The following is a 23,854-nucleotide window of genomic DNA, read 5'->3' on the forward strand; positions in this document are numbered from 1 at the left end:
ACGGTTCAGCTATGCTAAATACAAGCTGTTAGCCTCTGCAGTTCAGCAGCGGTGCTCCTTTTATGGCTCCTTTTAACCCCTCCCCCCACCCCCCCATAATCTCGAGCAGTGAGAATGATACCCCCCTTACCTTTTCCAGCCTGCCTCCTGTGCTTTCCGAGCAAGAAATCCTGATCAGCTCCTGGGCCTTCCCGTTGTCCCCAGCTGCATAAGCTGCCTGGATGTTCTCCAGGGTCGGCGAGTGGCTGAGGAAAGATTGCTTGCCTCCCATCCCTGTGGCGCCTGGACAGAAAGAAAACACCCAGCCACCCCCCACCCCCACACCAGCCCTTGCGTGAGTAAAACTCAAATAATGTGCTTCACATTCAGCTACCTGGCCCGCAGAGCCTCAGAACTAGGTCAGGGCTTGGAAGGAGCACCCTGGAGACTCCTGCCCGGGAGTGACGCTAACACCGGACAGGCGGAGGGGGGTGTCTCTCTCCATCTGGGACGCGGGGACCGCTAATCACTCCGGTTCCTCTCAATAACAGAGCTCCGTGTGCATAGCGTGACAGCAGGAACATGGGAAGTCGTAACTGCTGAACCGGTCCCACAGAACAGACGCATAAAATTTGTTTGCGATCTGCAGCCCACATGACAAAATCTGGTATATTTAGCTGCCGGACTCAAGGTGATATTATCGTTCTGCATGTAAGGTGACATCGCCATTTCCCCACCTCCAAAATTACAGACACTGATACAGGGAAATTAAACTGACTTGCGGAGTCCCAGAAGAATCCGTACATCTCTGATCAGGGGTGCGTGCCTTAAACAAAACCTGCTTAATGAAACTCCACCCATCCAACTCACCAGCACAGTAAGTCACAGCTGGGAGTAATTCTCCACAGATAAAAGTATTTATCACCCTACATAGCGATTAGCCAGCCAGCTGTGCTCTATCGCTCATGCGAGATGGTGAGGAAGCCATACATTCAAGAAAAATCATGTTCTGGTTCTAAGGACCTTCTTTCTAGGACCTCGGAACATTACAGACTGTGTGTTTCATTATACCAACTAGAAAGTCCACAGCTGTACACTTCCAGCAAACTAATGGAATAGGGGAATCTTTGGGGGGGGGGGGTAAAATCCCCCTCCCCGAAGGCTTAATATGAAGGCCAGTATGAATAATTAAGAGGCTGAGTCAGACAGGAGACCTGAGAATTCCTGGGAGGCCATAACCATTAGAAGGGGGGGGGTCCTGTCTCGCATCGATGGCCTTCGAGCTGCCAGGGTTGAAGGGCAAATTGACAGAGTGTGGAGCCTCGCGTCCAACCCCATTGTGGTTAGACACCTCCCTCTTCCCCCAAATTGCCACGAGCACAAAACCTGGCCAATCACGCAAGTGTTTACATGCAACCTCTGCCACACCAAACTCAAGCAGAAACATTTCAGTTAACGGTCTGCATCTTAACAAATCGCTTCACTGTTTCAAACCCCCTAATCAAACTCAAACACAGAAATTATTAGTTATGCTGACTTTTATTACCATGCCAACAACAAGGGATGTATCACAGACAGTTTTTTTTATCTACCACCAGAAGCAATTAATAATTTACTTAGTTAAAGCCATGAATTTACTATAAAGAATACATAAATCTGGTACTCTAACAGACTGCTTTTGTCTTTATCACTGATAAGTAACTATTATAAATGCGCCAAAAATGAGTCTTTGTCAAAGTGAGCGTGCTCTACCCTGCACCTCCGACATCCCCGAGTGAGATGTAGCGGCCTTTCTCAGCTGCAGCATGGTAACACAGCATTATTTGTCTGTGTCAATAGTGTGAAGCCTCTTCTCCCTTCTCCTCTTCCTCTCTGGGGAACAGTAGCGATCCTTGATCTTGAGAAATGACGTTACCCTGGGTGGCCTGATCCCAGCCCCATGTAAACATTTTAGAAATTGACACACGGTGCATCAAGCCGGTTCCCGACAGTCATCATTCCAACCTCCCCATCCATTTTTTTCTATCTTTTTTCATTTTATTTTGTTCTTCAACAGGCTTTCCCTTTTGCCAGGCTGCCATTGTAAATAAATCGTTCTTCATGACTTGCCAGGTTAAATAAAGGTTTAAATAAAACATATCCCCTCCCATCTCATGACAGCTGATCAGGGTCTCAGAATTCTACATGCCATTTCCAAACTACTGTGAATTAAATATACATCTAAAGATGCAGACGGATGTCCCAGTAACAGGCCAATATAAGACGCAAACAGACCAATGATCCAGCATCAGAGCCGGAGGATGGGGCGATAGTGTTTACACAGAGACTCTGCACAGAAATGCAGCGTGTGAGCATGCCAGACACTCACATTATTCCCCCATCTCACTAAATTAAAAGGCACATTTATACTACCAGCAATGCATCTGTAAACTGAACAAGAAAAATATAATCTAGCTGAAAAAAGCACAACGACAAGTAAATCCTTTGGTCAAAGGTACAACCGCACAATCCAGCTTAGCGTTACTGACTAGTAGGGGCAGTGGAGTTCCAGTTCACTCATGTGACACAACCTTCAATGTGTTCCTGAGACACCGGAATTCCCGATTCGTCCCCGAACAAAGTAGCATCGAACTTAAAATTTGCAAAAAACGAAGCATCTGACTATTAAGGGTCATATTCAGTTGCCAGAAGTGCACGAGCATGTGTGTTTGTATGTTCAGGATCTGCTGAAAGCCAAGCAAAACTACATAAAATTATAACATCAATGTTCTCCCACCAAATTTATCCTAACGAGTCAGAAGAGGACACATCAAAAACATCCATCCCATTTAGCACAGTGTCTGTTGTACTGAAACGCTCACAGCCCCAAGCACCTTTGCCAAATGTTTGGGATCGGTGAATCCCTGCAGCTCATACAGGGTGCTGAATCCCCGTCTCAAACGTACCTTATCATACTGCCCCTGACTCCTCCTGCAATGCTCGCCTCGCCCGCATTGCACCTGCGAGGGCTGCAGACCGTCTCGCTCACCCGCTCGCTTGTTCGCCTGCCTGTCGGACTGTACCACCGCCTACCAAGGACACGGTGTCTGATCTCTGTGGGAATCAGGGAGAGGGCGGGCATGTAGCGCACGGAGGGGGTGGGCTCTTAGTTTATCGGATGAGCTCTCCGGCAGCGCAAGGCGGGCCCACGCACACCAGCCGTCCATTACACCGAAATCCAATCTTCCCCGACACTCACAGGAGTGTTACGGTGGGGGAGGGGAGTAACGGGAGCACGTTGTCACCGGGAGTGACCTCCGGGGCTGGTCTGCGCCTTGCTAGACAGCAGGAGCACGGCTCAGAGCCAGGCACAGTCATCTCATTCTGTTGCGTCCAGAGCTGATGAAGAGCCCTTTTACTCAGCACACACTAAGGACGGCTCTGCTAACACAGCGCACACGCTCAGGACGGCTTTCCTAACAGCACAAACACACACATAGAGCTGCACAATCCCCTTCATTTACCCAGTAACTTCTTGGTCATTTTACATTCATGCCTGCCTTCCTCATTGTCCTTCTGGAATTTACAAAGTTAACACCGCACAGAATTTCCACAAGTCCTGCCACTAGCTGGCAACTGAAACTAAACACAAATATACATGTCCTTTTTCACAGCACTACAGTGACGACACTGGACATCATTGTTCATCGCACATAGAGCCGATTCCACAGTCAGAGCTTCAGGAAATTATCTGAACATGGCGGACGACAGAGGCTGCATCTCCTGCTTGAATACTCTGGGCTGGAGGCCCAGGCCTGACGTGTGGAGCCAAGGTTAATCGTCTCCACGGAGGGGGGGGGGGGGGAGGGGTGATGTCATGGTGGCCTGCACGCCAGTGTATCAACGCGTTTCAGTTCTTGGTTCTATTATTATCTCATTCGCCAGTTGCTATTTCCTGCACACCAACAACTAGTAAAACCTAAGATTTTAGGGCCCACACCATGCATCTAGTTTCAAATGATCAAAAGTCCTTGCTGGTCACGATCAACATCATTACATCATTTTCTAAAATCAGAAACTCAACCCAGAAAGAGTTGAATTGAACTTTTGGTACAAATGAATGACAATAGTATAGTACTGCTTTTAAAGCTGGTATTTAATTCTCCACTGAAGGTCAAGAGAAAAGAAAAAAAAAGCATGTTCTACCTTAATCAGTCTCCTATTTGTACACATCCGAAGGCTGCCCAGAATTTAGAATCCATTGCTCCAATACACAAAAGGCATTGTAGCACAGACCTGAGGAATTCAGCCCACGTACAAACCCATACATCCTCCCACTTCATTCACCGCTATAACAGACCTTTGCCGAATAGCACCACATATTTGCTAAAGTGAACTTTAATGGTGCTTTTCCACCAGCATACATTAACCAACACATACCCAAGTCGCACAGCAGGAAGAGACTAATTACATGGTGAAACGGCATGATTCCAGCTTGGGTTTTCTACTGCAGAACGGTCGGCTCGGTAAATGGATTGCCAGGTTTGGAGAGCAACGATAATGACGTAAAAACCGAAGAGGTGTTTACCATTCAAACCGTTTACATCATGATTTACTACGTGCTAATTTCCGCTAGCAGGTCACTGAGAATCTTATATCAGCATCAAATGCTAGTGGAATTAGCATTCAATGGCGTAGATTTACGTTACAAATCCAATCCATTTCATATTTTACAAATCTGAAAAAGTTGAACAGGTTCTTCCTAGCATTTCTGAATTCTCTGTGGATTATTGTTGTGTGGATTTCTTGAGGCCCTGCGATGGCTTGGCACCCCATCCTGGGTTGTTCCCTGCCTTAAGCCCATAGCCTCTGGGATAGGCTCTGGACCCTCCGCAACCCTGAACAGGATAAGTGATTTCAGAAGGTGGATGGATGGATTTCTTGGACAGAATTTCTCTGTGGACTTGCATTTCGCATTTGGTTTGCTTTGGACTTATCTGCTCTCCCTGTGAGTTTGACTGTGTTGTCTTTTGCCTGCCTGCCCTATTACATTTGTTCCATAAATCCCCTGTTTGTGTTTTTATGGCTGTGCCTGCACTTGTGCTCCATTGTCGGTCCTGACAAGCAGATGCAAAACCTGTCGCCAACGACATACCGAGTCTGAAAACATATCGAACTTTCATCCAGTATTCGGCACATCGATGTTGAGGAAAATTATATTGCGTTAATTATTGGTATTTTTTTTACCGTTCAGCCCTAATCTGAAGTGACTTTTTCCACTAGTAGCACTGGTGCTCCTTACTGAAAATTTTAGGAGGACCAGTACAAAATTTAAGTGCACCACTTAAACTGACATGCTATGCAACAAATCCAAAAATAAAGATGTTATGTTTTACTTTAAAGGAAAAAGTCACAAAGCTGTGGTTAAGAGAAAATCGTTATGCTAAGCGTTGCTTTTTAAAATATAAAACATGAAATAATGCATTTACAAAAGGTAACCATAAGGTATGTGGTCAGCTGCATCTGTCCTTGCATAGATTACGTTTTGAACAGCTGTTGTGCTTGACTGTTTCACGAGGCACTTTCCCACCAAAATTTAGGAACCTGGCCCATCAAGATCGGGAACTTCTGTAGTTCCTGGTCACTTTCACGCGTCGCTTTCCCACCACACAACTAGTACTAGGACCATTATGTTAAATACGCGTGGGAGACGCAAAAAGCTCACAGCTTAAACTTCACACATAATTCATAGGAAACTACACTGTCACCCAAAAATAATGGATGATGACCCATCATCTCAGTTTTTCCTCTACTACTTTACTGTCCTTTCCATGCACTTCCAGGTTTTGTCAACCAGTCAGCAATGTAGCCCCAAACCAGCAGTTCCCCCAGGGAACAGCAATCGAGTTCCTAACAGAAGTTCCTGGTTCCAGAAAAAAAAATGTGGTGGGAAAGCACCATATCTTGGCTACGCACACGTACACACACACACACACACACACGCACACGCACACGCACACGCACACGCACACGCACACAGAATTCTTGCTCTCTGGCTGTTTCACGTGATATAAAATTGAGGTTTTAAAAAATGTGGGGCGTATTTGCAATAGTGTGCCTAATTATAAAATTTTGTCACACTGTCTTGAGCCTTGTGTAACGAACAAAAGTGTCTTATAAAGTGCCATCACACAAAGGCAAGCACTGTACATTAGACTGAATTAATTATACTAATTGCACAAAAAAATACCAAAAACTGCAAGATGGGAAAACTGCATCATGTGATCATGTGATATAAAATATACATTCGAACACTGACATAAATGCTCAAAGGTTGTTCTCTCACCATCTTGTTCTTCCATGTCTTTAACAGTGTCTCCAACAGACCAATACATGGTCCACCAGCTTCACCCGCAAGGAGAGGCGAAGCAGAACCAGGTGCTTCACTAGGAGACCATAGCAGGGTAGACCTGAAGCAAAACGATCAGCCAAACAAATCATTACAGAAAAAAAACACACATGAACAAGCATCTTATGAATAAATTATTTGCTACAGGGCATGCCACTCCATTCTCCAATAAATTATAACACATTTATACGTCTAACGAGACACTTTCAAATATAACTTTAATAAACACACAAAGCCCACGCCTTCGCTGACAGCTTCATACTGTAACACCGTACTGGGAGGGTTTGGATGTCTTAATAACGCGTAAAGTCCCCGAAAAAGACCGTCGTTCACGGCCAAAGACGGCAACCATTCTGCTCCTCCTACACCTACACTAGTATGTAAGTGTTTAAGTGCCTTAAACACTTACATACAAATGTTTCTAAAAGTACGAACCATTACAAAACAAACTCAAAATGTCCTAAAGCTGAATTTTTTTTTATAAAACATATAATGAAGCGTATAATAAATTTCGTAGTCTCCACTTCCTTTTAGTGCCTAAACATGAGATGTATGCTATAAGAGACGTTTTACTGAGTTACATCGGTGTTACGAGTTTTAGCATTTTAAACGTTTATTCACCGTGGCAGTTTCACACGAACCTCAAACGGACGAATAAATGGCATTATTAAATCATTAACGAGAGCATTAATTGTTCAACGGAGTCCTCACGGTTAGAGACCGACGAAGGTATACGGCCAGCCGGGGCTCAGACATACTAAATGTCCGCAGATTTTAACATTCAAAACTATTGCGCCTATATTTTATTGTTCTTTTCACTTCTACGTAGGAAAACGCAGAGATAAAAACAGGAAAAAAGAGGCGCCGGTGCCCCTCAGAAGAAAAAAAAAGTGTGAATCGGGACCAGCGCGAGCCGTGACGTCTTACCCACCGCCGATCCGGTCGCTCGCGCCGCGCTAACGGCACGACTCTAGCTGCTCTGGTGAGACGAAAGCGGGCGCAAACAGCTAATTTCCACGGTAAATACGGGCTTTCGCGGTGGCGACATGGGGACGGAGCTACGCTCCGAAAAAGCAGCCACTTCCTCAATCCTAGAAATCACTTACAGCCAGTCAGCGTGGTCTGCAGAAGCGCATCTACTTACTGGCGGCGCAAGACGCAGGAGGAACCGTGAGGGACCAGGGCGGAATGCCGCCCCCCCAATATTTAATTCTGCTTCATTCGTCACCAGTAAACAGACCTTTGTATTTAAATTGGTTCCTCGAATCAGAAAGTCTCCTACGCCATTGTTTACCCCCTGCAGGTGAACAGTACTGACGTATTGTAATAGGCCTAATAACTATACTTAATGTGTCTATCTGACTGACAGGTACGGAAAAAAGGTGCTGCTCTTCTACTGCTAAAAGTTCCCAAGTAGTTTGTTGTTTTTTATGCCCCATGTGACACTTACCGAAGTTGCGCCGAAGCGATTCACAATTAATTACATTGTGTATAATCCTGGTGCAAAGAAGATGTGTGCATTACCAACACTAAACTCCAAACAGCCGAAATCCTAAAATCAAACGTTCTTTTCGAGTGACGCCCACATTTAAAGCAACATATGCGACTTCCAGCGATTTCAGCATTAACCAACTATAGTGGCCGTAGAAATGTGTTTACTACCACCAATACTACTACTACTATTATTATTATTATTATTTAACCGGACTTGTCTTCTTTTTTGTCGGGGATTACGCTTTGGTTCATATTGACATTTGCTTTCTACAGTCAGTATACTTTTGTGGGTGCATATTTGCGTTGCTTTGACGCGCGATGTGCGTCCTGACTTTGCAAAGCAAAATATGGTCACCCTTATTATAATTTACAGGACGGCTCTGCACGTCTCATGCAAATTCAAAAATGACTTTTACTGTCAATCATCGTTCAACAGTTAGTCGTGTGCGTGGTTTTCAAGCCGTTCTTATGTTATATTTTTGAAAGAAGTAATTAACAATTTTGTATTAAGTTCTTTATTTTAACACGTGAGATCAGGTGAGTTTTAGAACTTATGCAAGGATGGTCGGGTTGGGTGTGTTGTACTTAAACATTCACCTGACACTGAACAAACAAAAACTACTTATCAAAAGCAATACTATCTACAGGGCAGGAGATAAAGGCAAACAACGGGTGTTTTCTGGCTATGGTTTGTAATGAAGGCGGCTTATGCAGAAGGCAGCTTCATTACACAAGAATAGTTTTAATATGGAAATGACACTCAAATGGTCTAGATTAGGGCCTTTTTCAAAAGGGAAGTACATTTGTTAGTTAAAATGACAAAGGCGTTTTCTTCATGGCGCCAATATACAGGCTGAGACCTCGACGGCGTAAGCATACGAACATGCGAAAGACACATATTTCGCATTTATTTTAATTTAGCAGTAGCTAATGTGCAAGTGAGGAAAAATAACACATTAGGGGCTAAATATGGAAATGAAGCGTCAAAGTGTTAGATTGTAGTAGCAATTAGGGTTGGTGCATAAATATCATTTGGGAGGTTTTGGCAGCCACATGGCCGTGAATATCAGACTACTGCAATTTCCTGAAACACCTATTTCATTAGTAATAATGATTTATAAATCACAGAGAAGCTCAGTGATGTTCTGTAGCGGTTCAGTGATTCGCATGTTGCACTCTAGACCAATTACAATATAATGTATCAACTTGCCTGCATGTGTTACAGTAATATATCTTCTGATGCTATGCTTGGGCACGTCATGCAATGTTACCTGGAGTCGTTGGTGCTTCAGGCTTTTCAAACATGAGACACCCAGCTCAGGTTGACCAGGCATACCCGAGCACCGATCCCTCCCAGATCTGTTCTAGTCATCCAGAGCCACCTGGAGGTTTTGTCTGCAGTCTCCATGCTGTTGCAGTTAGCTCTGCTTCTCCTTTGCCCTGTAATGCAGATAATGGCCTGCAGAGGGACTGCCCTGCAAAGCTTCTGCATCCTACCTCCACAGGTATGCACCTCACTCTACAGCCTGCTGGCCTTCATACTCTTCGCTCTACTGCTCGAGGGCCTCCTCAAAACATTCTTCTCATGCTATGGTGAGTGCCAGCATGACCACGCGCTAAATCTTGAAAGACCTGTTTTGTTTTTTTGGACTGAAGTCACCTATTAATACAACAACAACAACAAATTTATTTTTGTATAGCGCATTATCACAACATTACATTGTCTCAAAGCGCTTTACAGCATCCTCACCCAAAGCCCCCAGTGAGCAAGCCAAAGGCGGCATTAATAATCACTAATGAAGAGATGACTTTGTTTCAAATGACTACTGTTACAGGCATGTGAACCTCCTGCAGTGTGATTTAACGTGAGAAGTGGTCGATCTCTCTGTCAGCATTGTATTTACCGTTAATGCGTCATGCGCGCCTACTGGCTGCCATTGCAAATCTGTCACTGGGTCTTTGGGCACCAAACCCAAGAAGGACCGTTTCCGTGTTTAGGTTCATCTTTCAGAATGATTACCTACTATTTACATGTGCTGTGCTTGTGAGTTGTTGAGTTTTCTAACATCTGCGTAATTAGCATCTCTACTCACGACCTGCTCCATTCATTAGTCTCACTGTCGATTCATGTCAAGAGAACTTTGACCCGGCAGACCATCAAATTGCATACAGAACTGAATCAGATCTCTGAACGTCAGCCACAGCTGCTTTTTACGGATCAGATTTGTATAAAAAGTTTTGTTCATGTGAAAAACTCATAAAGTGATTTCAGTTTGTACTCACTCTCTTTAAATCAAGGGGTGTAGATTTGGGTTTGGACGGTATGGACACGTCCCTACCAAAAATGTGGGAGTACCATGTGTGTTTGGGGGGGTGAGGGGGTTCAGGGATGATTTGGTTCCAAAAAATGTTGAAATCAAACCTGCCCCCTTGTTTTAAATGCCAGCTTAGAGCACAGAGATTGGTGAATATTTTATTAAATAATGCAGCCAACCAGCTTCCATGTCATACCAGCTCCTATTTATAGACAATCAGCCAAGTAATGTACATTTCAATGGGATTACTGGCTGTTGCTCGTACATCAAATACATACAGAACATGGTGACCTTGATAACTAATTATTAATACTAGTATTATGTTCACAGTGAGCAGATCAAAACACTTATTCTGACTGTTTATTGGAAAATAAAGTATACCCAACCAGTTAATCAAGATAAAATGATCAAATACAGAAAATGACTGACTTCTGTTTTGTAACTTTTATTAAGTCATATTTAAATATTGATACAAAATATCAATTACTAGCTTTATTGAGTAATCAGATAGTCATTGGCTAACATTATTCACATGAGTATTCTATAGTTAAGATTTACAATACAAATCAACTTTTTAAATTACTCAAACCCTTCTTGTGAACTATTGTATATGATCTACAAAAGCATTTAAGAAATTAAATTTAAAAAATATTTGAAATGCTCACATGTAAGATGTGCATTTTTTTGTATCCGATACAACTGATATTAAACAGAAGCCTCGCTTTAGAAAGAAAACCTACAGAAAGCAGATAGGAAACCTTTTGAAGGTAAAACTATAGAAGGCTATAAACCATCTGAAATATTACATATTTCATCATTGTGACAGCTCTATCAACATGTTAATATCTATTTGTTATTCAATAAAATGAATTCTTTAAACCTTTTTTATGGTGTGAAAATGTAAAGCTTGACAAAAGATAAACCAAAATCTTTGCACAGAATGCTGATTTCATAACTGCACTTCCAGGTTTACAGTCAATTTCGACGCATGACACACAGTATATTGAAACAACACAATTATATGGTTTTACACTGGCTATATTTTGCATTGTATATGTATATAATTTATCTTATATCGAAACAGTGATTATTCTGACTACAGGACGAAGGCTACCTCTACAGATATGGGTTGTGCAGTATCTCTGAAATACAAGAAAAAACAAATTGATGTCTGCTTATTGATGAGCATCGATCAAACAAGAACAAGAGTATGAATCTTGGCCTCAGCATGCGTAAGATCTATATAAATAAAATCACCGGCATTGTTTTGTAAGTTGATAAATCTGTACAGACTTAAAAAGTTCATTTTAACTGCTGCTGTAGTCATTTTTTTTTGTACAGCAGTAATCCCATCGTCTGCCCAACATTGCTCCGGAACCAGGTTCATACTCGTACAACAAGTCCCTGAGCAAGAGGTGTCAGATAGAGGGATGGAGGCAAAGAGGTCAAGGGGAACAGAGGCAAAAAGCAAGGAGGCGAGGAGAAGGAGAGGCACACAGGGGAGATGAAGGTAAGGAGGTGAGGATGGGCATAGGTGAGGAGGGGAGGAGGCAGTGAGGTGAAGGTGAGGAGGTGACGAGGGGTAAAGGTGAGGAGGTACAGAGACCTGGAGGGGTGCATGTAAGGAGATGAGGAGAGGCACAGGCAATGAGGGAGGGAGGCGAGAAGGGGTGGAGGTGAGGAGATACAGAGACCTGGAGGGGTGCAAGTAAGGAGGGGAGGAGGCAGTGAGGTGAAGGTGAGGAGGTGACGAGGGGTAAAGGTGAGGAGGTACAGAGACCTGGAGGGGTGCATGTAAGGAGGTGAGGAGAGGCACAGACAATGAGGGAGGGAGGCGAGAAGGGGTGAAGGTGAGGAGATACAGAGACCTGGAGGGGTGCAAGTAAGGAGGGGAGGAGGCAGGGAAGTGACGAGGGGTGAAGGTGAGGAGGCGCAGACCGCTCAGTGAGTGCCGCGCTCTTACTAAGTGCCCATGTGGTCACAGGCCTGTCGGCCTTTCACACCGACTTGCTCAGTCCTGTTTTGCCACCTTGATAGTGACAGTTTTCACTTCAGAGTACTCTGCCAGGGCATATTCACCACTGCAAAACCAAACGAGAGCTTCGTTACAAAACACAATGTCCACATGACGAAGCACCACCCAGTTAACAGAAGTGGCCTCCTGAGTTTAGAATTAAACTATTTATGCTAATTTTATCTTATATTGTAATTACAGATATTCACTGTGAGTAATTATGGTACAGGTCATGGTACAAATTTCAACAATTGCTAAATATATATTTTACCTCTACTTGTACAAATTTTATATATAGCTACAGACAAGCGTTTTGTTACAATGCTCCATAATTACTGGCATCCCTGACTCATTTTTATACCCTAGTGAAACGGTTTCTTTAAAACTTGAATAAGGTGCCTTTCATTCCTGGTTTAAATTTGGTAGACTTATTTCACAATAAGTCTATCAAATTTTAAGACATTTCACAATAAGTCTACCAGAATTTAAGAGCGTTCTTAATGGTGAAACCTGTGAAACCGATTTTTATTTAAATGAATAATTCGGTTGATTCCATCGAAGCGTTAATAAACATCTTGGCATTTTGAGTTTGTCTCTTTAATGCTATTGTTTTTTTTATATATAATATTTTAATGCATTTCCATCAGAGGTGCCAGTAACCCATTGCATACAATCATGAATGATTATTATGATACATATATGGAAATGGAAGATTGGCAGTGGAAGTGTGGTCTTACAGCTCTCTTCCATGTCCTGACATTTTGTAGCCACCGAAGGGGGTCTGGGCATGAAGGGCGTTGTAACAGTTCACCCTACAGACGTAAAGGCAGAGAAAGCGGGTCCACCTTAAAAAAATATCTGCAGACCTAAACACTGCGTTTACACGCAATGGGTCTGAGCGGGAGGGCAGACTTTCCGGGCAAGACCAACCTACCAGACGGTGCCAGCCTGCAGGGCGGCAGAGACGCTCAGTGCCCGGTCCACGTCGCGCGTGAACACGGCAGCAGCCAGGCCGTACGGTGTTCCGTTCGCTCTCTCTATCGCCTCCTCCTGGCTTTTGAATGAGAATATGCACTGCACCGGGCCAAAGATCTGAAAGAGTGGCGATCAGAGGCAGTCAGACTTGAAAAAGAAGAATGTGGAGCTGTTTCATTTTACATCTGCTGGAGGTCAGATTCAAAACATGTGGCTCACTGGCTGTAAAATATGGAAAACCTGAGCAGCATGTACGACATGAAAAGTTACATGGCTGTCAGAAAGGAATCGTTGGTGACACTTAGCAAAAGCAGAATAATATTATTTTCAATTCAGTTTAATTTGTATAGTGCATTTTGACAATATTACATGATCTCAAAGCATTTCACATTATCTCTGCCCAAAGCCCCCAGTGAGCAAGCTAGAGGCAACAGTGGCAATGAAAAACTCCCTAGAAGGAAGAAACCTTGGGAGGAACCAGACTCAAAGGGGGAGCCCATCCTCCAGGGGCCGGCAAAGGAAATCAGATTAACAACATAGCAAAATCCTAATTTACACTGTCCAAATTTCAATATTTGAGTCTCAATGTGGGCAGGGGGGGCAGGCAGGTGCTGCTTCTGATGGCAGGATGAACAGTGGTACAACAGCAGGACAGGCAGGAGAAGCAGGAGCAGGGAGACGAAGTAGAGTTGGGGAACGAGGGAATTTATTAGGACTTAAGCACACTCAGAACCACACAGACGTTAATAACCGGACTGGGGAAAACATACCTAACGCAAACTTAAATACATTGAACTAATCAATAACAATGAGAAACAGCTGGTAAACACAGGGATTCCTCATGAGGTTAACGAGGGGGCGTAGCACACAGGAGGATTGGCCGAGCGGAGCATGACAGGATAGACATCACAGTCACAAGGAAGGGCAGGCCAGAAGGATGTCACATGATATGAAAAGCCCCTCTCCCCTTCCCCTTCAGTGGCATGCAGCCTAACAGGAAAACTGCGTTACACACAGCATGAGACCCCACACCAAACCATGCACCCGAAAACACCAACGGCGCAGCTACTAGCAACATTTGTTGAAATGTTTTTTTAGCATCTCTCTCCTTCTGCTCTTCAGGTTCATCTAGCTAATTGCGATAAATGAGCCACTGTGAGTCTCGTACAAATGACAGTGGTGACACTCTACGTCTGTCGGGACCCAGGTCTTTTATCTGAATTAACCGGATCCCTTACTGGGAAATTAGCCAGTGAATGTGAACCTGCAGATTTAACCCTGACACCAACACTGTTGCACCCCCTGGTTTATTTTGAAAATGCTGCAAATGATGTCACCAGTTTCCAGTTATAACCGTTATTAATGCCTATTGCTACACTTCTGTACAGCTGAGATGAAAGAATATTTCAAGGACGATGGTGGGAGTCAAATCATCTTTTGGGGTAGGGGGGTGGATCCCATCATGCTGTGTGTGTGTGTGAGAAGTGGATGAGATTGATCACATGATCTGGATTAAATTGTGTTTCAGTCCAGCTGTGTACCAGAATCCACCAGCTGAGTAACCCGTGTTATAGTAGGTAGATTAACTGTTATGAGAGTGAAACTACCCAGAACAATTTAAGGGAATGTTGAGGGGTGATGATATATTTTGTCATTTTTTTCTCATAGGAGGGTGGTGGGGTGGTGGGAGTGACATTCCCATACAGCCCATGATAACTGGAGGCCTGCTTCTATATGAATTCAATACGACGGGATTGAAAATGTGCCGAAAAGGTGCAGTTTAGATAGGCAGCCTAGAGGTGGCAGTATTGCACATTCATAAAGCATTTACTAATCTAAGTACCGAGAAGTTATCAAGTACTGAGCTGTGCCTGAATCGTCGAGAGTTCATGCTATGACGGGCACACGGAGGAGTACCTCTTCTTTGGCGATGCGCATGTGGTCTTTGACCCCTGAGAAGATAGTGGGCTTAATGAAGAGGCCTTTGCGATCCATGGGACGGCCTCCATATTCCAGTGTGGCACCCTCTCGCTCACCGCTCCTGATCAGATCCACGATCTTGTCAAACTGCTTCTGGTCAATCTGTCTCAGCAGGACAGAGACAATGTCAGCTCCGCACTGAGAGCAGTTAGCGTAGCTGCCGCGCTGGCCCAGTCCGCGGACGGGAGTCACCTGTGGCCCGTGTGCCGTACGCGGGTCCATGGGGTCCCCGGCCAGCACCCGCTCAGCGCTCTCCATGCTGAGCCGCACAAACTCCTCGTACACCTGCTCCTGCACGAAGATGCGGGAGGCCGCGGTGCAGCACTGGCCCTGGTTGAAGAAGGCGCCCCTCTGCACCTCCTCCACAGCCAGCCGCACTGAGGTGGGGGGGGTTAGGGAACCACGAAAAACACAGCCTCACACACATACCCTGCAGATCTGTTACTATCTGTCACCCTGGCCACAGGTGGGTGGCTCAGGTCCAGAGAGGGAAAATCCAGACCAGAATGTTGTTTCAACCAACCAGTTGAACATAAAGAGTCACAGTCACAGAGTACTCAGCAAGTTGGTTGAAACAAAATCTTGGTCTGGACTTTTACTCTCTGGACCTGAACTACCCACCTCTGACCCTGGACTGGTTCAATGTCAACAAAGAGCCTTTGTATGCAGTATGGCTAAGAAACATGATTACAGCCAGTAGCTTAGAGCAGTGGTCCACATACATGTATTTAAGCGGTGCTCATACTGGTGATGTGTAGCAGTCCCTCTGGTCAACAGCGTTCACTGTGCCCACCTACCACCCGCTCTTACACGAAGTAAAACGTTTGAGACCCGCTGGCTTATGCAGTTATACACCCAAGCTGGGAGATTTTGGGACACAAACTTTTCTCCCCAGAGCTTGTTTACAAACTGCAGCCCATTCAAATTCATAGGAGAAAAAATATATGCAACACACAGAGTGGATCCACTGAGTATTAATTAGCAGAGACGCTTCCAGACATGGGTGGTATTTCAACAGATTATCTGGCCCTTCCTGTGTACCCCCTGTGCCGCCTCACTTACAATCCGCGTCGGCGAACACGATGGTAGGGTTCTTTCCGCCCAGCTCCAGCGTCACTCTCTTCAGGTTACTCCTAGCCGCTGCCTCTTTGATTAATTTCCCAACCTGAAGAGGAAACCTTTTCTTTTAACGCGATCTTTCACTTTCACGGCACTCCTTTACAGTGTCATGTCAATGTTAATATTTTAATGACTGTGATAGGAGGCCATTCGCTCTCACGAAGGAGCAGGCAGCCATGGGGCTGTCCTGGCAGTTAGCCGATATTTGACACCATCGGTTCGGCATTCGATTAGCCAGGATGCACCGAGCAGTCCCCGTGCGTTTAAAAATGCACCACCAGCACTCACACACCTTGGTGGCATTTATGGAAGGTGACATACCTCTGTAGAGCCGGTAAAAGCCACCTTGTCTACCTCCATGTGGTTGGATATCGCTGCCCCCGCTGTCGGGCCATAGCCTGGCAGGATGTTGACCACCCCAGGAGGGAAGCCAGACTGCAAGCAGAGAATCAGGGCCTTCAGCTTAATTAATGTCCTCATTATACGCAGCAAGACAGAAACAAACAGCAGCAAAGACCAGAACTTTCTCTATGTGGCAGAAAGGACCAGACACATAAGTCCCATTACCCCATCATCTCCATTCTGTTTAAAAAAACCACACGCAGGAAACTATCCTGGTACGATAGTAGATAGTAACATAGAACTGCAGTAAATATAGTCATTAATGTGGTGATATGGTGAGTAATAGTCACAGATTATTAGCATGCTGGGATTGTGATGCCCAACTTGGGCAGAAGTATGTGAACATCTGAGAGCTAAGACCCTTCAGTAATGTCTCTGGGGCTGGGGGCTCACCTCCTTTATCAGCGCCCCCATGTGGAGGGCAGTGAGTGGCGTCTGCTCGGCTGGTTTGATGACCACGGTGTTACCACAGCACAGTGCTGGTCCCACCTTCCACACAAACATCAGGAGGGGGAAGTTCCACTGGTGCATTTAGTGTTGGTCAGAGATGAGGGATTTGGGTCAGAGAGAACAGGAGAATGAGGAACGGGAGATACATTTGTGGAGGCAGTGGAATCAGCACAAATGACTGGCAGCAGGTTAAAGATCAGAAGTGGACACTGATGTAGGACCGTTAACAAGATGGCTGCAGCGAAGGACTTCAGAAAGTCACATGCAAGCTGATGCAGGGCTGTTAACTCCCACAACAAGCCAGCTGCAGCAAATGCCATCAGACAGTGAGATGCACACTGATGCAGGGCTGTAACTGCGATAGCGAGCTGGCTACAGTGACAAAGATCAGACTTGCAGACCAATGGAAGACTGTTAACTCCCATAGTGAACCGGCTCCAGCAACTGAGATCGGACCTTAACTCTGGAAATCTTTCGTTTCCCAAAGTCCAACTTCTCTCTCGGGGTGACTCACTTTTACTTCATGCCAGAACGCTTAGAGTAATCACACATAATTGTTTAGTATGAATTTCATCTTTATGATATAATCTCCCATGTCTGACAACTACAACATTTTGTTTCTGTGTTGCCAAAACACCATAAACTCACATACCCCTGTTTCTGCAGACTAATCCTGAGTAGTCATTAATATTTTAGACACTGTTAAGATTAAAAAGTGCCCCGACCCAAACAATTACCCAACACTTTAAGTGCCATGCTTGTCACAGATGTCATTATAAAGCAAGACTACAATTTTTTTCTTAAGAAAAAGTGGAATCAATCAGCCTGTGAATGTGTCACAAATGCCATTTTTGGTACAGCCCTTGTAATGCTATCCCCCCAATGGTGAAAGCAGTTACATGTGATTACATCTAAGATGAAAGCTGTCTTTTAATATACCCTGAAACCTGTTGGAATAGCGGCAGTGACTGCCTGACCCATTGTTTTGCTTTGTCTAGTGTAATGATGTGGATAGGGCTGGATTCACCATAGACCTCATCACTTAACATGCACCAGCGTGGGATGCCTCATCTTTTGCCATTTCCATCTGCTTAGTTGCTGGCTTTGGCCTCGCCGTTCTGAATCACGTCACACGCCTTGCGAAGGTTAAACCCAGCACACAATCACTTTCTGTGGGTTGTCGATGGAGGGGCTGTTTTTGCGGATTATCTGTTAGCAATGTGGCGATCATTGGCAGCAATGCCCACCCCCCGTACTCGCGGAATCCATGCTGTTAATGGGCACGAGCCTTCTCAGCGTAACACACCGACAGACAGCTCAGCCTGAGCAGTGGCTACTGCAGCGCCCCCTGGTGACTGTAACCAGCTATGGGGCCACGCTGGTCCTCAAGAAGATCCCTGAGTAGTGACATAGGATGGGGCACCCACCGAACCGACGCTGATCTACGCAATCATTTTTACAGAAGAAATACTAAATATATCAAGGAAATATTAATACATTGAGCAAATATTTTAGGTATAGAAATTAAATAGCATTCATTGATTTCTGCAGATTATCGAAGAGTAGATAAGCTCCAAATATAAACAAATTAATGCATTTAAACATTGGTTATCAATAATCCAGCCCTGTTATGGTGGACGTGACTGTTTCCCTGGGTAGTCTGCCCCCTAGAGGACCAAGTGGAAACCATGGTTCCATAAAGCTGTCAGAATGAAATGGGAACCAAGCATCTGAAGCACACACAGCGAGCAGGATTTGGTGGTTGAGGGCGAAGGCCTCCAGGCCTGTGCTGTACTCACCGGGATGATTGCTCCACACACGCCGACGGGCTCATGTTTGGTGAAACACATGAAATTGTCATCTGGCAAAAACATGGGACACAAACAAATTAACAGAAGAAGAAATAAAAGATGAAAGCAACAGAACATTTCATTGAATTTTAAGACGCACAATGAATTTCGGCAGACCGCAAAAGGTTCACCAAGGTTAAGCGTGCCTGGAAGGAGGTAACTAAAGCACCGTCCCCACGGACGCCGTCAACGGAAGGTCATTGGTTCAAATCCCACGGTCGGCAGAGTAATTTTCATCACTGGACCCTTGAGCAAAGCTCTTAACCCTGATTGCTCCAAAGACTGGCAGACGCTGCTCTGCCAGCCACACGTCACTTTGCTTAAAAGCATTTGCTAAAACAAATAAATGCAAATGTCCCTCAAAAGGTGCCTTTATAACCCCCCCCCCCCCCCCCCCCCCATCCACAATCTGGTCCTCCTTTGCCAGGGAATCCCAGACCCCCTGTGACTAACTAAGGCGGAACTCCCTGTGCTGGTGGGACTCCTGACAGACTGCGATTATGTCACGCATGAGCCTGGTGACACTTTAGCGTCTCCACGCCACACAATTGCACAGTATCCCACAGAAATTGCTTGCAGGCATCGGAGACATTGTGCCCCGTAAGAAATGTATCGTCGAACGACAGAAGGAGCCCTTTGTACCACACCGTACCACGCCTCACTAATTGTTCTGCTGTCACACAAGCGATTTACAGCACTTGTCATTTCATACATCCTCTGTGAGGGATATGGCATCCCGGGACCCTGCGATGTGTTCAATCCGCCTTTCTGTCTCACATTTCCAAACATCACTGCCACCACAGACAGCGAGTCTCCCTCACACAATGGATCTGCTTCAAACTCATTATCCATGGATTTCTCCAGATGATCCAGCCCTCTTGGGCAGCAAAGGTTAAGTTCACCTGGCACCCAGAGTAAAAATGTGACAATGAATGTGGCCGACTGACTACCTCTACAACTAATTAACTAGAAAAGAGTGGGGAGCAACTTCAGATGGTTAATGACTCTCGCTGGTTAATTAATGCTGGTTAATACAAGACTACACCGGTCAGTGTTATTTTAAGATTTCCCAGTAAGCACTATTACACTATTACATTTTATTGTCTCTGACTGGAATCCGGTGACAAATGTCTTTTGATCATGCTGTAATTTTAGAGAACGTGTAAAATCATTGAATTGTGGAGGAACTGTGAAATGTATACGTTCTACAAGCCAAATTATAATCACTATAATTGCCATAATTCCTGAGTGATTTAAGTCTCCCTAAACCCATAAAGGCTGGGCGCACAAACTCACCGACTGGCATAGTTTTGCCGTGAATCTTGTCCGCCCAGCCGGCATAGTATCTCAGCGTTTTGATGCTGCCATCGAGATCGATGAGGAAGGAATGCAGGAAAGGTTTCCCAGTGTCCATGGTCTCCATGGTCTGGAACAGAGACAAGCGTTGAGTTTGTGCACAGCCACCGATTCGTGGGGTACCGCCCGCTCTCCGGCTCTGTGCACCCGCCATGAAGAGTTTTAAGGGGGGGGGGGGAATATGTGACCCCGTGCACCCCAACCCATGCCTGTGTGCATTTTTTCGAGAGATCGTGACTGACTCATTCTCACGCCATAAAATGCTGCAAACACACATCGTTTTATGGCCGATCCTAATGCCAAGACTTTAATGTGCTGGGGGAATTCATTCTTTTCAAAAAATGCAATTAGAGACATTTTAAGTAGAGCTAATTTCCCCTTACAGCAGAACATAGCAGCAAGACATGAAGCAGAACCAGGGACCCAATTACAGCCTGTCCTTTCTAACGATGGCCCAGAGTGGGCGGGCCCGTAGCCTTGCCTACAGAAAAGAATCTGAAGCTGGTTCTGAATCTACCAGAATCCAGGAGCCTGGGACGGAAGCTTAATTTTAGCTTCCTATTAAAAAAGTGTGACCTTATGTTTATATTCCTAAAGTATTTGGTTCAATCATAAACTAATGTGAAAGTATAAAAAATAATAAAATTCATCGTATGGAAATTTAAAAACTTGGCTTCGTTAGTTCTGAACATTACACTTTTAAAAGTCATAAAATAAAATTATAGGCTTTGGATTATTGGCATTTCGTATAGTTATGAAGGACGAGCTTTTTTTGCAGTCAACAAAGGTATAAATGCTTTTCGAGAAAATTTATACTGTGTCCGCTACAAGCAGGCCCCTGAATGACAATGATTATACTGCAACGGCGCATTTCACCCAAAATCTGTCATTGCGAAATTCAGCCCCTATGTTTACATGGTCATGGGAGTTCATCCTTAATATAGATGTGTGGTTTTTCATCACTTCGGAGCCATCAGAATAAATGCCCCAGCAAGGAGAAGCGGGGAATTTCTACACCGCACGCTTCGGCTGTCAAAAGTTATTTACTTTACTAAGTGCCTCGAAAAAGCATTCAAAATTGCATTACTCGTATTTTGGCGTATTTTATGCCAGTGGTTTTTAGCAATCCCCGAGAAACAGGCAGATTGTACACAAACTAAGGGTTGAACCAACGCGAAAGCGTAACACACACATGGATATACCGTCGCATCTTCGGAAAATCTGTTTCTGATTCCCCCAGTGCAGCAAGATTTATCGTAACTAATGATCCCCTGTATACAGTACAGCCGGATATGTTTATGATTAACAGTCACATGCAAAGATCCAAGTCCTACTCGCATCTGCGAAATTCAATTTTAAAATATAACTCCAAAATATGAGATGGCAGTTCAATGAGGTGAAAACTGATATGAACAAGGTTTTAATTACAAAGGTCGCGTTATGTGGCCTAACGGTGAGTCGTGAGTGAGTGAAGTCTGAAATGTGTGAGACACGGAAATGTTTCAGAGATATTATCCATCCGAGCAAAGTTAACCGTCGGCATCAGAGAAACTCAACAAAAGTTGAACGTGCCAAAAACACGCTCATATACCATCGCGCTTCGGCAAATGTCTTGATTAATAAGTGCATTGCAAAAATATATAAAGCAGGGGACTATAAAAATTTACGCATTCTCGCACAAAAAAATAGGATACGTATATATATTTGATGTGGTTTAGTTTTGTTTCCTTCTACATGTAAATGGGCCTAAAATATCCAGTGGCACATATGCTGCTGAAACGGTTTTAGCCTGTTATGTAAAAAAAGGAAAATATCTAAACTAAATAAGTACCCGTTAAAAGTGCAGATGTGTAGTGCGTGAGTCAGGCCGCTAAATCAGATGACGGTGAAGAAAGGGGCACAGGTGCACGAGCGCGGTGAGCTCACCGCCAGAAGAGCCCGGTCCCTCTCCATCAGGTCCGCGAGCTTGTTCAGTAGCCGGCCGCGGCCGGACACCTCCATCTGCCTCCAGGCAGAGCCCCTGTCACCCGCTGCCTTCGCCGCCAGCACCGCCTTGTCTACATCCAGCTGTCGAAGCAAAGCTTCTGCGAGTCAAACCTTTGCGCTTATTTGTTACTAAAATTAGTCTAATTATTGCACCTACGTAATTTAAAAGCTATCTTTTTTATTTCGTACACAATTTAAAATGGGTAATATACCTAATCTCCTTAGTTTTAATAGCGCTTTAATTCGCGGTAATAGCAACCTTTACCTTATCGGCTTCCTCTACTTCGCAGATTTTCGCACCTGTGGCTGGATTGTAAGTTGGAAACGTCTTCCCGCTTACAGATGAGTGCCATTCATTATTGATGAAAATCTGTCCGGCGAAAAAAAGTGACATTTAGGAAAAGTACAGAGAATTATGAAGTTTATGGTGGGGAGGAGGGCACAGTGATAGGAATAAGCAAGGGCCGTTTTTGTGACTGAGTGAAAGATGTGCGTAATAGGCCTTGTACTTATTAAAAGTTTTAGAATATTTATTTGTTGTGCCTCAGCATCAGAACCACGAGTAAAAAACACACCTGCGGCGTGTGTGTGTGTATATATATGTGTGGGTGCGCGTAATATGTATATATAGCCTATATATGTATTGTGTTGTTATATATTGTTATAGGCTATATATATCGTATTGTTATATATGGATACATGTTTTAACAAACGCAACAGTTAAATGTAACGCTGAAGAAAAAATGTGCCAATATTCAAGAATGAAAAAATGAATTCTAGCAGAGCTTCGTACCCTGCATAATAGTAGTCATACTTGTCAATTAGTCATCTGTGACATCCTCGCACACCACTGCTTACATGCAGAGCCTACTTCTGTATTAAAATCACTAATTATATTAAGTAACGCTTATCTGAATCTCGGGTCTTACCTTGGTGTATTTCACCTCTGTAATTTTCACGGGTTTAGGAAGTCCGGGAATTTCCCCCTTTGGCTGCCCGTTTTCTATAATTCCGTTCTGAGCCATGATCACAAAAGATATTCCGTGCCAGTGTTGTGGACTGAGCCTGGTCAGCGTGCTATTGTCTAGACTGTTTGCAAAATATCTGACAGGCTTTATAGGAAATTTTAGTTCCTCCCTTCGGATGAGATCTGCTCATGGCAGGGCGGCTCCGCCCCCGTTAACTTGATCTTGAACTCTTATTCACTTGTTTTTCATTCATGTATAGCGAGCACAACCCAAAGCCACCCCGGGTAACGAAGTATGAACATCTAACACACTTACTTATATGCTCTGCATGTCCTCCTTAGGTGACGCATAACTGTTGGCTTTCCAGATTTACTATTTGTATCGCGGTGGATGTTTTTGTTCTCTTTTACAGGACCCTTTTTGGTAATGTATTAGATGTGTTCATTACGTTCGATATAATGTTGCACGGACGGTCGAAGTCTTGGACGGTCGAATTTTATATTTTTTTTTTACTACGATCCTATATTATGAATGACCCCATACTGGCTGCATGAAATGGGAGCAGCGCAGTGAAACAC

General features: G+C 44.4%; 2 protein-coding genes across 9 annotated transcripts in view; both read right to left on the reverse strand.

Annotated features, from left to right (window-relative positions):
• Nucleotides 1-7,967, reverse strand: part of lrrk1 (leucine-rich repeat kinase 1) — a 31,407-nt gene extending 23,440 nt beyond the window's left edge. The window contains exons 1-4 of one of the 7 annotated variants that reach the window (XM_049030861.1): nt 7,818-7,967; nt 6,305-6,428; nt 2,925-3,072; nt 131-282 (exon numbers count right to left, since the gene is read on the reverse strand). In XM_049030861.1, coding sequence (XP_048886818.1) covers nt 131-271 — 141 coding nt within the window. In that variant the 5' untranslated portion in view covers nt 272-282; nt 2,925-3,072; nt 6,305-6,428; nt 7,818-7,967. The other 6 variants (XM_049030855.1, XM_049030860.1, XM_049030857.1 and 3 more) reach the window with 6 other exon arrangements.
• Nucleotides 7,968-10,605: 2,638 nt separating this feature from the next.
• Nucleotides 10,606-23,408, reverse strand: aldh1a3 (aldehyde dehydrogenase 1 family, member A3). Of its 2 annotated transcripts, XM_049030864.1 has the most exons (14): nt 23,238-23,408; nt 22,574-22,678; nt 22,249-22,389; nt 20,263-20,392; nt 18,916-18,977; nt 17,060-17,188; nt 16,586-16,699; nt 16,208-16,310; nt 15,338-15,522; nt 15,083-15,247; nt 13,125-13,282; nt 12,928-13,002; nt 12,140-12,257; nt 10,606-11,318 (listed from the first exon to the last, which is right to left on the reverse strand). In XM_049030864.1, exons 1-13 carry the CDS (start codon nt 23,331-23,333, stop codon nt 12,188-12,190), a joined length of 1,533 nt encoding a protein of 510 aa, XP_048886821.1. In that variant the 5' UTR covers nt 23,334-23,408; the 3' UTR covers nt 10,606-11,318; nt 12,140-12,187. The 2 variants fall into 2 exon arrangements, with proteins under 2 accessions (XP_048886821.1, XP_048886820.1); XM_049030863.1 differs by having other exon boundaries at nt 10,606-12,257.
• Nucleotides 23,409-23,854: the final 446 nt, after the last annotated feature.

This window comes from Brienomyrus brachyistius, chromosome 11 (genome assembly GCF_023856365.1).
Source record: "Brienomyrus brachyistius isolate T26 chromosome 11, BBRACH_0.4, whole genome shotgun sequence".
NCBI lineage: Eukaryota > Metazoa > Chordata > Actinopteri > Osteoglossiformes > Mormyridae > Brienomyrus > Brienomyrus brachyistius.